At 45.7% G+C, this 14,632-nt stretch overlaps 1 protein-coding gene and 1 long non-coding RNA gene across 2 annotated transcripts in view; one reads left to right on the top strand and one right to left on the bottom strand.

Annotated features, from left to right (window-relative positions):
* Positions 1-14,632, bottom strand: part of CFAP57 (cilia and flagella associated protein 57) — a 56,880-nt gene that overhangs the window by 1,125 nt on the left and 41,123 nt on the right. The window contains exons 19-21 of the mRNA XM_090268263.1: positions 14,255-14,389; positions 14,030-14,173; positions 5,427-5,559 (exon numbers count right to left, since the gene is read on the bottom strand). Coding sequence (XP_090124389.1) covers positions 5,427-5,559; positions 14,030-14,173; positions 14,255-14,389 — 412 coding nt within the window. The remainder of the gene's footprint in view (positions 1-5,426; positions 5,560-14,029; positions 14,174-14,254; positions 14,390-14,632) is intronic.
* On the top strand, positions 9,991-13,211 carry LOC150014739 (uncharacterized). The gene is made up of 4 exons (XR_016509687.1): positions 9,991-10,631; positions 10,977-11,060; positions 11,593-11,672; positions 12,700-13,211. It is a non-coding gene; the product is annotated as an uncharacterized LOC150014739 (long non-coding RNA).

Raw genomic sequence — 14,632 nt, 5'->3', positions numbered from 1 at the left:
TTTCTGCCCAGTCAGACCCACAGGGAGAGTCTTGCACCATTTTCTTGCAGCGCCCTCGGTATTCTACGCTTTATCCTTCTGCCCCATGTGCCCTACACAGCCCAGACCTGAGGTAATCCAACCAACCAGTGTCCCCACTTTCACCCCTGGCCTGATGCATGCCACCCAGAAAGTAACATATGAGATTCAAATTCTTTATGTTCATAGTCGGCAAACTCCCTCATCTTCCACAGCAGCACTTCTGAACATCAATCTCGAACTCCCCTCCCCCACTCTTTAAAAAAAATGGCAGTAAAATATACATAACATAAAATTTACCAGCGTAACCACTTTTAAGTGTTCAGTTTAGCAGTGTTAAGTATATTCACATTGTTCTGTATCCAATCTCCAGAACTCTTCTTATCTTGCAAAACTGAAACCCTGTACTCATTAAACAACAAATCCCCATTCTCTTCTACCCACCGCCCCTGGCAGCCATAACTCTACTTTCTGTCTGTGTGAATTTGACTGCTCTAAAGGTACCTCAGATAAGTGGAACTGTACGGTGTTTGTCTTTTTGTTACCGGCTTATTTCACTTAGTATGGTGCCCTCGAGGTTCATCTATGGTGTACCATATGTCAAAATTCCCTTCCTTTAAAAGACTGAATAATATTCTATTGTATGTGTATACCACATTGTGTTTATCCACGCATCCCTGGTGGCCACTTTGGCTGCTTCCACCTTTGGCTACTGTGAATAATGCTACTATGAACATGGATGTACAAATATCTCTTTGATACCCTGCTTTTAATTCTTTTGGGTATATACTCAGAAGTGAAATTTCTGGTTCAAATGGTAATTCTATTTTTAATGTTTTGAGGAACTGCCGTCCTGTTTTCCACAGTGGCTGTGCCACTTTAACACAGTGCACTAGGTTTCCAGTTCCTCCAGATCCTTTTCTTTTTCTTTTTACTTTTGTTTATTTTGATAGTAGCCATCCTAATGGGTGTGAGGTGATATCTCATATTTTTGGTTTGCATTTCCCTAATCATTAGTAGTGGTGAGCATCTTTTCATGTGCCTGTTGGCCATTTGTATATATCTTCTTTGGAGAAATGTCTGTTCAAGTCCTTTGCCCATATTTTAATCTCTCTCTCTCTCTTTTCTTTTCTTTTCCTCCTGTTTGGTTGTTGTTGAGGTATAAAAGTTCTTTATATATTCTAGGTATCAATCCTTTATCATATATATAGTTTGTAAATGTTTTTCTCCTGTTTTGTAGGTTGCTTCTTTACTCTTTTTTCTTTTCTTTAAAAAAAAATTTTTTTCTTTATTTATTTAGAGAGAGGGGAATGGATCTGGCCAGCAACCCAGGCATGTGCCCTGACTGGGAATTGATCCAGAGACCTTTTGGTTCGCAGACCAGTACTCAGTCCACTGAGTCACACCAGTCAGGGCTACTCTTGTTCTTTAGTGAACAAAAGTTTAAAATTTTAATGTAGTCTAATTTATCTATTTTCCCTTTTGTTGCCTTTCTTTATTTTTTAAAAATATTTTATTTATTTATTTTTAGATAGAGGGGAAGGGAGGGAGAGAAACATCGACGTGCCAGAAAAATAGGCTGCCTCTCGCACTGGGTGCCTCTCCTGGCCGGCAACTCAGACATGTGCCCTGACTTGGAATCAAATCAGTGACCTTCCACTTTGCAGCCTGGCACTCAGTCCACTGAACCACACCAGCCAGGGCTTGTTGTCTGTGTTTTTAATGTCATACCTAAGAAATCATTGCCAAATCCAATATCATTAAGCTTTTCCCTATATTTTCTTCTACAAGTTTTATAGTTTCAGCTCTTATGTTTAGGTGTTTGGTTCATTTTGAGTTAATTTTTGTATATGATATAAAGTAAGGGTCTAGCTTTATTATTTTGCATGTGGATATCCTGTTTTCCTAGCACCATTTGTTGAAGACACTGTCTTTTCCCCATTGAATAGTCTTAGCATCCATGTTGAAAATCATTTGATCATATGTGTGAGGATGTATTTCTGGGATCTCTATTGTATTGCATTGACCTCTATGTCTGTTTTCATGCCACTATCACGGTATTTTGATTACTATAGCTTTGCAGTAAGTTTTGAAAATCGGCGTGAATGCAAGACCTCCAGCTTTGTTCTTCTTTTTCAGATTGTTTCAGCTATTTGGAGTAACTTATGATTCCATATGAATTTCAGGATAAATTATTTTTTTTAATTCTCACCTGAGGACATGCTTACTCATTTTAGAGAGAGAGGAAAGGAAGGAGAAAGAGAAACATCGGTGTGAGAGAAAAACATCAATCAGTTGCCTCTCATATGTGCCCCAGTTGGGGACTGAACCTGCAACCCAGGCATGTGCCCTGACCAGGAATCAAACCCTGACCATCTGGTTTATAGGATGCTGCTCCAACAAACTGAGCCACACTGGCCAGGGCTGGATTTTTCTATTTCTACCAAAAACACTACTGAGCTTTTGCTACATATAACATTGAATCAGTAGATTGCTTTGGGTGGTATTGACATCTTAATATTAAGTCTTCCAATTCATGATCATGAGATGTTTTCTATTTACTGGTGTCTTCTTTAAATGTCTCTTACCAATATTTTGTACTTGTCAATGTACCTGTCTTTTACCTCCTTGGTTAAGTTGATTCCTATTTTATTTTTTCATGCTATTGTAAATGGAATTGTTTTCTTAATTTCTTTTTCAGAATGTTCTTGATAGTGTATAGAAATGCAACTGATTTTTGTGGGTTGATTTTATATTTTGCAATAAGAATTTTTGATCCTTCACATGAAATCTCCCCATATCCTCCTTTGAAGTTTGGAGGATTTTTTCTTTGTACTCTGGTGTTCTAAAGTTTCATGACGATGGCCCTGGTGATGGTTTATTTTTAAGCATTGTATTAGATACTAGGTGGATCAAATAGCTTCTTAAAATTTTCCCTTTTGCTTTTAGCCCTTTATTCCCACTTCCAGAGATGTCTGCTTCTGCCAATTCCTGAGCCTTTTGAGGATTCTGTTATGTACATTAGTTCCCTCTAGTTTTCCCAATTCTGATGTAGGAGTAAGGTTTCTTGTGCCTATGAAGTGGGTTACCACTCATGTGTCAATTTTCCAGCTTTCAAAACTTTTATCTTTTGTTTCCTTTTGGCTTTTCTTTGATGTTATGGTTTATTTATGGCATTTTAGTAGGTTTTCAATAAGCTATTTTTCATTAGAAGTTCTAATGATATGCTTTTAATATTTGAAAACAAGCAGATGTGTCTATCAGACCTGTTAGATAATTGTGTGAATGAAAAATTAATAATAAATACTGCTAAAACTAAAATGGTGGCTTGGGGATGGCAACCTCTTCTGTTTAGATAAAGAATTCTTAAAAACCAACTAAACAGGTAATTCCTTAAACAATTTAAGGATATATATTTTGAGCTAATCTGTCTAGGTGGGCTCATGTTCAAAATCAGAGGGTAGACTTAGGTTTTTCATGATCAAGGCAGACAATTGGTAACATATGCCTGCAACTGTTATGAACACTATCTCCCAAGAGAAAACTATATCACATGAGTGATATGATGTTTGGTTTGTTTAAAAATAATCCCTGGTGGGTATAGGGGGAAGTAACTGGGGGGTAGAGATATTGATGAAGCAAGAAATTGATACTTACTGAAGTTGGGGAGATGGATTCATTAGATTTTTCTCTCAAGTTTTGAAAATGTCTGAAAATTTCCATGATTATACTAAGAAAAACCTGGATATATCATCCATTATCCTGAGGAGGTTGAGGTCTCAATTTGATGATTTGCTAGGATGCTTGGGCATATTCAAAATATTTTTTAAAGAGAAGTTTTGGAATTGTTCATAGGGACATCTACGCTTCACTTCCAACTGAAGGTGGCTTCATTTCCAACTGAAGGTGGCTTCACCTCCAAGAAGCCAAGTATCTCGGTCTTTGTAACACATGTTGTGCCCTTAGGTCATTCTTTAGAACTAATATTGTCACTTCGGGTACTACTCAGGGGGTTCACTATTGTGTCAAATTCTCTTCAACTCTAGTAAAAAGAGCACAGGAGACAACAACAACAAAATATATATATATATATATAAAGTTTAAGACTGAAAAGAAGTTATGAAAAAAGTACAGAGTGCCTTAGTACCCTTCTGCCACCTCCCCCCAGCGACAGTGTCTTGTATAACCACAGTACATGAGGCAGCTGATACTTGAAAGAGCCAGTCCACAGCCATGAAATGTTTCAGTTCACCAAGGTTTCTAAGCTTTATTCCTGCATGTAAACCACCAGAAAACAATATACTTGAACCACACTGGCTTAATTTCCCATAGAAATGCCTTATACTCTTGGTTTATATTGGCTGTCCAGATAAGAAACGGACACCTGAAGAATGTCTTATACTGTCTAAAAACCTACAGTTATAGACTATCAGTTTTGTTATTCAACATCCCTTTCATAAACATCCATGTGATAAATTTTTCATGGAATTTAGTGGCAGGAAAAGAAACTCCCCTTTCACATAAATGAAAACTATGTAAATAATCATATTTATTTATTTCCTTTGTTGCCTTGGCTGTCAGAATCAGAGGAACTTCAGGATATAATTGCAGTAATACCTCATAATGTCACTTCCCTCTCCTCCCTTTAAATAGCTTCTGATTTTTTGGTCTCTAATTGTACAGGTCTACAAGCCCTTATCCACAGCTCTAAAAGTCAAGGAGCTCTAAAAATGAAAAACATTTTAAAATTATGATTTAAATATTCATCTGTTTCATGACAGAAATACTAATGTATTTGATTTCAGGGTACTGCCCCAGACTCCTGTAGAGCTACCCTGTAATATACAGTATACAGTATGCTCTAAAGACAGTGATTTTCAACTAGTGTGCAGCGAGAATTGTTAAAACACACAATACCTGACTATTTAGCCAGGGGCACTGACCCCTTTTCCCTTACGACTGTCAAATAAAAAAATGACTACAGCCAACACCACAACAGCTGCCTGGTGTGAATGAATCAAAATTATACCTAATTTTTTTATCAGATCGGCAAAAAACGTTACATATTTTTTGGTGTGCCTCAGAATTTTAGTAAATAGGTCATGTGTGCCATGAGATGAAAAAGGTTGAAAATTGCTGTTCTAAGAGAAAGATTCTAGATTCTGACACTGTGGCTGACACCAAGGATTTTGGACCTGCATATATTTGAATGTGGTAGGATCTTTGCAAACCTATTAGAGAGCAGGCATGTGGCTTGCAGGGGCTCCCAGAAGGCCGTGGGGTGGATGTGACCTGGTACAGGTGACATTTAGGAGACACAGTCTTAGAAACCAAAGGGACACCTGCTCATGGCTGCTATCGGTCCCTTTGTCCAAATGCCCATCTTCTTTAGCCACTGCTGACATTACCTGTCTCTGAAACCTCTTGTGGTTGGATTTTCTTGGTCAGTTTCAGAGCTGCTTCAAGGTCATAGACTTGGGAGCGGGTTAACTTCAGCTCCCTGCGCAGTTCATTAATCTCCTTGATGAGGGAGACATTTTCCTGCAGAAAAGAAGGAAAAGAGAGTGAATATGGGCAGATGAGTGATCAGTGGGTGCAGAGACTGCCCTGGCCAGAGCTGAGGGTATGGGGAACAGGTTGGGTTGGTCCTGGACCCAGATTAATTCTCTGGTTCCTCTACTGGGGCATGAGTCTTGATCCTAGCTTATGGCTCAGCCTCTCCAGGTACCAGCTAACTTACCTTCGGGCAGATTCTGGCAACAAACGATACAGACAGTGCACACTATCCCCATCCATCCAGCCTCTTTCTAACATCAACACTTTTTCTGAGAACTTCATATGAATTTAATGCATTGAAGTAGCATAATAACCCTATAAGTAGATTCTATCATAATCACAATTTACAAAAGAGAAAACTGAGGCACAGAGAGGTTATGTAACTTGCCCAAATTACGTAGATACCAGGTGACAGAGCCAGGATTTCTGACCCTGACGGTGTGGCCCCCGAGCTCCGAGTTCTTAAATACTGTCCTATTCTTTATTCATTTTCCCCCATTAATTGTTGAACCTACATTCATAAGGTATCTGCCATGTCCCTGTGATGCATACAGAAAAAAGACATGGTTTCTGCCCCCCAGAGCACACTGTTTAGTGATGAACACAGCAAAGTAAATGGATAGTTAACATCTGTGACATTCACTGGAAGTTCACTGCTCTTGTGTTTGACAATATCCATCCATTCATCTGTCCGTCCATCCATCCATCCATGCATCGCCTATCTAATATACTGAGTACACTAATTATGTGCCAGACACTGTGCTGGCCCTGTGAGACCTGGCCTCTGCTCTTGAGGAGTTCAGGGTTCAGTGGGGGATCTGGGCTCAGGGGAGCATGGTGGCCGCCTTGCTGTGATGCAGGAGTGGGGCACAGAAGAAAATTGCTTATCTCTGCCTGAATCACCAGGGTGGATTCCTAGGAACTGAATCTTGAGCTGAGGCTTGAAAAAGTTACCAAGGGGAAGGGAAGGGGTTTCCCAGACAGCTGGCACAGCAGGAGGACAGCACAGAAGTATGATGCGGCTGGTGTGGGGGCGACTTGCCACAGTTGGTCATTGGGACGCCAAGTGAGAGATGGGAGGAGAGAGGAGTGAGGACGAAGAGCCTGCAGGACGCCAGGTGGTGGGGGCTCTGCACCCGGGAACACTCTTCCCTTCTCACACCTTCCTTTCCACACTCCGCAAGAGGGCACCAAGGATGGCTCTGTGGGGGTACCCCCTTCACCAGAGGCCCAGAAAGACACTGGCCACTTTGCTCTCAGAGACCATAGCACTCGGTGCCTCTTATAGGATCATGTGAAAGAATCCCCCGAGGATCCTGTTAAATGTGGCTTCTGACTCAGCAGGCCTGGAGCTGGTCCTGAGAGCCTGCATTTCTAACCAGCTCCCAGGAGATGCTCCAGCTGCTCTGTGAGCCAAACCACCCGTGGGTGGCAAGGCCTGCAGGGCGTGAGTACCAAAAAAGGCAAACGCGGGCCGAACCTACATGAAGTGGACTTGTGCCAGGAACAAGCTGTGCTTCCACATGGGACATGGTCTCTGGAGTGGCGAGAGTGGAGCAGAGCCCAGAGAACAGCAGGACGCCACCAAGTCCTGACAAACACTTCTCAGCTATGGGGACAAGCCTGTGGGGCCCAAGAGGGAGCAGGGGCTGAACTGGAGACACCTTATCCTATTCTTTCCCTCCAGAACCTCTTTATCTAAGCCCATCAAATATACTTTCAGATTTTCAGTGTATCACTTCATTTTAGCATTCCTCCTCCCTCCCTCTCAGCAATTCCCAATCATTGCCAATCCCTTGTTCTCAGGTGAGGCTCTGTGTGTTTTTGTATAAAGTCAGCTGCTTTTCTCCATCTGATCTTTTATCCTCTTAACCCACCCAGGCCTGGGTGATGAATCTCCCACTTATCCTTTCCAGATGCTCTCCAGTAAAACTCTCTGCCAGTTTCCTCCCCTTGGGACTTCTCCATGCCGACTTCAAATCTTGACACGATCAGTTAAGAGTGTATTTATTGGGTTCTAAGACCTTGGACTCTGCCTTGCCTGTAAGAGGTGCTCCATAAATATTTGTGGAATGGTTAAGCAAATGAATAACTAATGCAGTGCGTACAAGTTGAATAAAGTGAGATTCTTACTGATGAGGAAATTACAAACCAGGGAGTGAAGGTCAGCAGGAGCAAAGAGACAGAAAAGAGCCTCAGGGTGCAGGAATTAGGAAGCATAGTAGGAGTGTGCAGAATAGACAGGGGGGTATAGAGAAGAACTTACATGCACAACCCAAGGACATGGACTAAGGGGGATGGGACTGCTGGAGGGAGGGGGGTTGCTGGGTGGAGGGGAGCAAAGGGAAAAGAAATTGGAACAACTGTAACAGCATAATCAATAAAACATACAAAAAAAAAGAAAACAAAATGAAAGAAAGAAAGAAAGGAGTCTCAGGGGAGCTGCAGGAAGCTCACGGGCAACGCACACGCTCGGGAGCTCTCCTCACTCCTCCTCCTAGTTGGCATCACTCAGGTTCACTCTCCCTCCTCATGCAACATAGTAATAAATACTAATCACAATGAAAATGAGAGGCCGAGAGTACCATCTCCCCAGTCCTCTCCATAACATCTTTAGTTGCTTCTTCTTGGTCGTCTCCATCCATTTTGTCACTGAATCCTGTGGATTTCGTCTCTGAACTGAACCTCATGGCCACCCTTCCTGCTGTGATTCATAACCAGCTCTCAGCATCTCTTCCCTCTGCTACCATAATGGCTCCAAGTGAACCCTGCCCTAGTTTTCTCCACCCTCTGCCCCACTCCACAGCCCTGTCACATGACTGTAACTTCTGGTTCCTGGTACCTTTCGGTGTGAATGCCCATTTCTGACTCCAATATCAACCTTGGACACCTCCATGATGTTGGTCACCTAATGGACCCCCAGGACGTGGCTCAGTCCTTATTAGAGTGTGATTGAGACCCATGACCCAAAGCAGCTTAACACCCCTGTTCTGTCCCATCTTTCCTCGGTTCATTCATTCAGTCATAAAAATGACTTAAGAACCAGTTCCTAAAAGCCTACTATGCACTGGTCCTTGTGCCAGACATAGGAGGTCCAGCTTAGATTCAATGCCAAGAGACACCATGAGAGTATGAAGAGGGGCGCTCACCCCATGTGAGGAAGGCTCCATGGAGCTGGCAGGGGACAGGGAAGAATGTTTCAGGCCCAGAGTCAACCGGGAGCAAGCAGGAATTGGGGCACTAAATACTTGATGATAATGATAAGAGCAATCGTGATTTCAAGGGTTGATCGGGCTTCCCTCCCTAAAGAGTACTTTTTGGGGTGGTTCGTGTTTCCAGGATCCAGAGATCACACTGAAGGTAACTGTACAGGCAGGCGTACCTCGGAGCAATATTATGGGTTTGGTTCCAGACTACCACAATAAAGCAAATAACACAACACAAGTCACATGAATTTTTTGATTTCCTAGTGCACATAAATGTTATTTTTACACTATACTGTACTGGTGTGGCTCAGTGGGTTCAGCCCTGGCCTGTGAACTGAACACTACACTGTAGTCTATTAAATGTGCAATAGTATTATATCTAAGCACAATGTACATATCTTAGTTAAAAATACTTTACTGCTAAAAAGAAATGCTAACCATGATCTAACCTATTGGAAAAATGGCTCTGATAGACTTGCTTGGTGCAGAGTTGCCACAAACCTTCAGTTTGTGAAAACATTGGCTCAGTGGATTGAGCGTCGGCCTGCGAGCTAAGTGTCGCTGGTTCGATTTTCCAGTCAGGGCACATCAGAGAAGGAAAACTCTGACTCCAAAAAAAAAAAAAAAACCTCCGCTGCCTTGCGGCATACCTCTTCAGGGGAAAGGCTAAGGGAGTAAACCCCGACAGAAAATGCGGAGCCGGAGTCCCTAAGGTGGTTTGACGTTGTAGTCAACACCGGCAACTCCTGCGGCGCACCTGAAGCCAAGCTGTATTGACTCCGTCTTTCCCTTGGACCCTTCAGCTGCGAAGAGAGGGGGGGTCTGCTGCATGGGCAACAGCAGACCCTCCATATCACCCTGCCCAGGCTCTGTAGCTTCAGCTTCACTGGAGAGGACACTCCAGCGTCATCGCAAGATGTCGATTCAACACGGGAGGAGACAGATACCGTGTCACTCCCGAGTCGGACTGCACAACCATTCTCGGCGGTGCAGATAGACTCTTAAGAAGCAACACCATCGTCTCTCGAGACGGACGGCTGCCGACGACGACGACGAGTATCCGTGAGGCTCAATAAAACAAGGACCATGTGTTCGGATGTGCTGCGGTAGTTTGTGAATTTAAACTGTGAATGAAACAGGCTTGCTGAACCTTCTGTCCCTGATCCCTCCTTGATCAGAAGGCCCACAAAAACCCCTCCAATTTTTTAGACCCCCCCTGTTCAGCTCCTCTGTGGCCCGGGGTTCAGCAAGAGCCAAGGTGCTGGCTATATATGAGAGACTGGCTGGGGATGCTAAGAGCTGTTTATATAAAAAGCCCTCTACATAAAGGGGCTATACCCAGCTGTCCAAGATTGCCTTTGGTGGAACGCGTCGCCAGAGAGCCGCAGAGGGGAGCTGGCAGGCACATCTAACACCCGCAGTTGGCAGCGAAGGGGAAGAATGCCTATAGCGCCCCTTACTGGTGGCTCCTGAGTTAACATCTTTAAGAGCGTAGCCATGTGAAAAGAGCAACTGATTTATTCTGTGAACTTGGAAGCCCTGCATTGGTGGCATTTTTCTGGAACCCCCAGCTGGTGGGCTCATCGTCTGCTTAAATCGCACAAATGAGCCATTTCTCTGCTCTTCTTTTAACCTTCTTCTCATGTCTAACCGGACATTTCTATTAATCATTTCTAGTCTGAAATGTCTTTTGACATTTCCGCCTTCCAAGCCCTCATCTTCCTTTAACATGGATTTTCCTGATACTTGCCTTTCCCCACCAGCCTTCCCATCTGCCAACCAACTTAATCTTTTCAGAACAGATAACACTCCTACCTCCTTAAGAAGCCTTAGGTGGAACCTGCTTCTAAGGTAAGCTTTGTGCTTCTTGGTGGGCCGTGGAAGCCCCTTTCCATGTGACCCTAAACTACCTGCTATTCCAGTGGGCCCTTCTCTGGTACCCATGCTGTGCAATAAAGCGAGGTCTCTGGACTCTTGGGTCCCCAAATAGCCCACAGGCCTTGCTCTTCTCTGCCTGTTCTCTGGCTGTGCCAGCTGCCTGAAAGGTCTTTCCCCATTGGCTCCCAGTCCACACTCTCTACTCATCCTTCCCAGCCCGGCTTGAATGCCGCTTCCCCTCACTGAAGCCCGCCTCGATGATGGGCCCACAGCAGTGGATACACTGTGTGGAGCAGTGCTTACGTGTATCTCACTCAGGTTCCCTACGGTGAGCTCCCTGAGGGTAGGCATGCTATCCCACTCATCTTGGAACCCTCCAGTGGAAGACACAGAACTTGCCAGGTAAGAAGCCCTGAACGCATGTCTACTGAATGAATAAAGTATGTGTCCTAGATATTTGTATTCCACAGCAACTCGTCTTCATATCTATAAGCGTGCTGCAGGCTCTGTGTGCCTGTCTGAACATTCAAATGAGATTGTGACCTCATTTTCTGTTTTCTAATGAGTTTCTCTCAGGTGCCATGTCCACCCTGGCCTTTCTTGGACTGGGGTGTCAGGGCCTTGGAATCTGTAGGCACAGCTCCTTATCGATGTATACCAAGGGTCTGGGATCAGTTGGGTGGTCCCCTCTCCTGTCCTCCCAGCCCACAGGTACCCCTGAACTGTGTTGGGGGGGGAGGGGGCTTCCCAGGCTCTTCCATTGGATTTCCACTTTGGTTCTTCAATAGGTCTTTTGCTTGGAAGACGGGAAGGGAAATAACATTTTTTGAGCACCTGTTCTGTACCTGGCCAGTGCTGAATGCTTTAGATCAGTTATCTCATTCAAACTTTGTATTAACTCGCTGAAGTTTGTGTTTTCTTCCCCATTTTATAGACAGGGAAGGTACCTCCTGAAGAAGTTGAGGAATTTACTCCAGGTGTCCCCACAAGACTGCCTGAGGCAGGACAAACGAGGTCTGCACAGCGTCAGTGTCTGCCCAGCACCTTGCCTGGCCCTGGGCTGGCGCCTCTCCTTCAACTTAAGATTAAAGAAAGGAACAATTTAAAAAACACAGACCAGTGGTCTTTCTGGTTTTTTGTTTTTATCCTCATCTGAGGACATACTTAGTGATTTTTAGATAGCGAGGAGGGTGAGAGAGAGGGAGAGAAACATCCATGCAAGACAGAAACATTGATCGGTTGCCTCTTGCATGTACCCAGACTGGGGAACCAAACCCAGAACTCAGGCATGGACCCTGACCAGGGATCAAACCCACAACTTTTTGGTTTATGGGACGATATTCCAACCAACTGAGCCACACCAGCCAGGGCCAGACCAGTGGTTTTGAAAGTTTTCCTTTAAAAAAAAATCTTGGCCCTGGCTGCTGTGGCTCAGTGGATTGAGCGTCGGCCTGCGACCAAGTGTTGCTGGTTCGATTCCCAGTCAGGGCACATGATTAGGTTGCACATCAGGTCCCCAGTTGGGGGCGCGAGTGAGAGGCAACCACACAGTGATGTTTCTCTCCCTCTCTTTCTCCTTTCCCCTCTCTCTAAAAATAAATAAATAAACAAACAAACAAATAAATTATTAAAAAAAAATCTTCCAAACAAAATCTTACACAGAGCCTGCTGTAAAAAGCAAGTTGTCTCCCTGGTCAAGGGGTGGGGACCCTGCCTCCCGCCCCTTGTCTTGCTACCTGCAGTTGTCTGGGGCACTTCTAGGGGCTTCACAGCATATGGGGTTACAATGCTGCTCAAGAAAACACTCCTTCAGGGATTTCCCTCTGCCTGCCATCCATCGGGGAGTGGCAGGGTTGGCCAGGAGTTCTGCTGGGTCGCTTCTGCTCCTTCTACTCGACTTGCACCCTGACCCAGCAAGAGTTGGCACACAGCCTCTGGGGTACTGAGGAACAAAAGAGAGCCCCTGAGCGGCCTCATGCTGATGCTGCACCTTCTGGCTAGCCTGCGGCCTTAACTTTTTTCCTTCTCCTCCTTCTCCTAGGACTGACGTTTGCTTTGGGGGTCTGCTTGACACCAGGCCCCTGGCAGACCCTTCAGCAGGGGGCCTGTTCTCTGGTAGCAGGGCCCAGACAGGAGCTCAGCAGTGTCACCTGCTAACAACTGCTCCTGTGGTTACACCAGTCCCACTGCCCAGCACGTTGCTCTCCATGGCAGGGTCCTCATGCTTGGAGGCCCGTGAGACTCTCAGCAATGGCTCTGCATATCAGCTGCTCGTAACTACAGGTCTCACCAATTGCATCCACCCCTGTCCCTGGCCTCTGACTGCTTTCATGCCCTGGAGTGGGACAGTGGTGATTGATGGTGTGGGCTGACTTGAAGCAGGGCTAGCTGTAAGATGGCATGAGACCTGCCATGCCTGGGCCTGGCCTGAATTGCAGTGTGCTCTGCCCAGCGCTGAATGGACTGGCCAAGCTGGACACTGGTTTGTCTTGACCCGACCACAGCCCATCCCCATTCCAGTATTTTAATTATGGCATTAATAAAATATTAGCGTAAAAAGGAATGTGCCTTATAAAAGCGATTCTGATTAATTCACATTAATTACCTCAGACGATACTGATACCCAAACAGAAATCTGGCAGAAGAGGCCCGACTGGCAGCCCTGATAATGTGCATAAGTGGAGGTGGCAGTAATGGGGTCAGGTTCTCTGCAAGCCGTGTGGAAGATGCTGGGAGGCGGGTGTGGAGGACTCATTAAATCAGACCGAGGCTGATTCTTGGGGGTGTGTGGTTGGCTCTGCACCCGAGAGATAAGGATAGGAACCTGAGGCACCAGAAAAGTCAGATGAGGTGGGTGGAGACAGGCGTGTCCAGAGGAGAGAACTTGGCCAGCAGGGGCCATGTAGCAGAATAAAAAGCAGCAGAACAAAGTAAGGTTAAGTAAGAGTTGGAAATGGAGGGAAGGAGAAGGACAGTGTGACTTAGGACAGCTAACATCACGTGGATGAAGGTCCAGAAGGGGCAGGGGTCAGCAAGAGGAGCGAGGCAGGACAGAGGAGTGCTTTGGATAAAGATTGGACAGAGAAAAGAAATGGGCAAAGTGAGGGGGAGAAATGCATGAACAGTGTGGGGACGGGCCCGGCACAGAAAGGCCTGGAAACCTCCAGCATGGGGCTCTGGGCGTCAGTCACTCCAGGACAAGCTCTGGGAGGTCAGAGAAGAGGAGTCAGAGAGAGGTTTTAGGGAAAGCCAGTGGGACCGCTGGGCACTTGGGGAGCCCTGAGTGTTGGGTGGTGTTGGAGGGGCCCTTACAGGCTCCATTGTCTGGATGGCTCCACCTCCGAGAGAGCTGATGGGGGGCGCACAGGTACCTGCATGATGCGGACGTAATCACTGCGGTGCAGCTCACTCTCCTTGACCACCTTCTTCTTGAGGGTGGCCAGGTTCCTCTCCAGGTGCTCCCGCTGGCGAGTGTACTCCTGCTGCAGGTCTGTGTTCAGCCCTGCGATCTCCACCTGAGCAGGCGGAAGGTTCTCCGTGAGTGAGGAGTGGAGACCAGGGGAGAAGCGAAGGGCGGGCAGGGAGGCAGAGCTCACCATGTCTGTCCGCTGCACATACTTCTCAAAGAGACCTCGGACCTTCTCCTTCAGCTGCCGGGGCTCCTGGATGTACGCTACGCAGTTGTGCACGTCTGTCTTAAACCGTTTGACCAGCGCCTCCAGGTCCCGCTCCTGCAATCAGAGAGGCTTACTTCTGGCACTGAAGGGGCTCTCCAGGGGCAGGGGCTGCAGGTTAATGGTTGCAGAAATGGACAAGAGACAGCTCATCTGGGACCAGGGCACAGAGACCGAGATGGACCCACAGCCTGGAGATGGAGGCACTGAAACTCTTGTGCACCTGGCCTGAAGAGCGTCATCTTTAAGAGGACAAAGACTGACCACAGGCCTGAGAAGGTGAAGGGATGTTCAGTGGTC

This window comes from Furipterus horrens, unplaced genomic scaffold, assembly GCF_987537825.1.
Source record: "Furipterus horrens unplaced genomic scaffold, mFurHor1.1.pri manual_scaffold_3, whole genome shotgun sequence".
NCBI classification, from domain to species: Eukaryota; Metazoa; Chordata; class Mammalia; order Chiroptera; family Furipteridae; genus Furipterus; species Furipterus horrens.
This window is presented reverse-complemented; position numbering and strand designations above follow the sequence as displayed.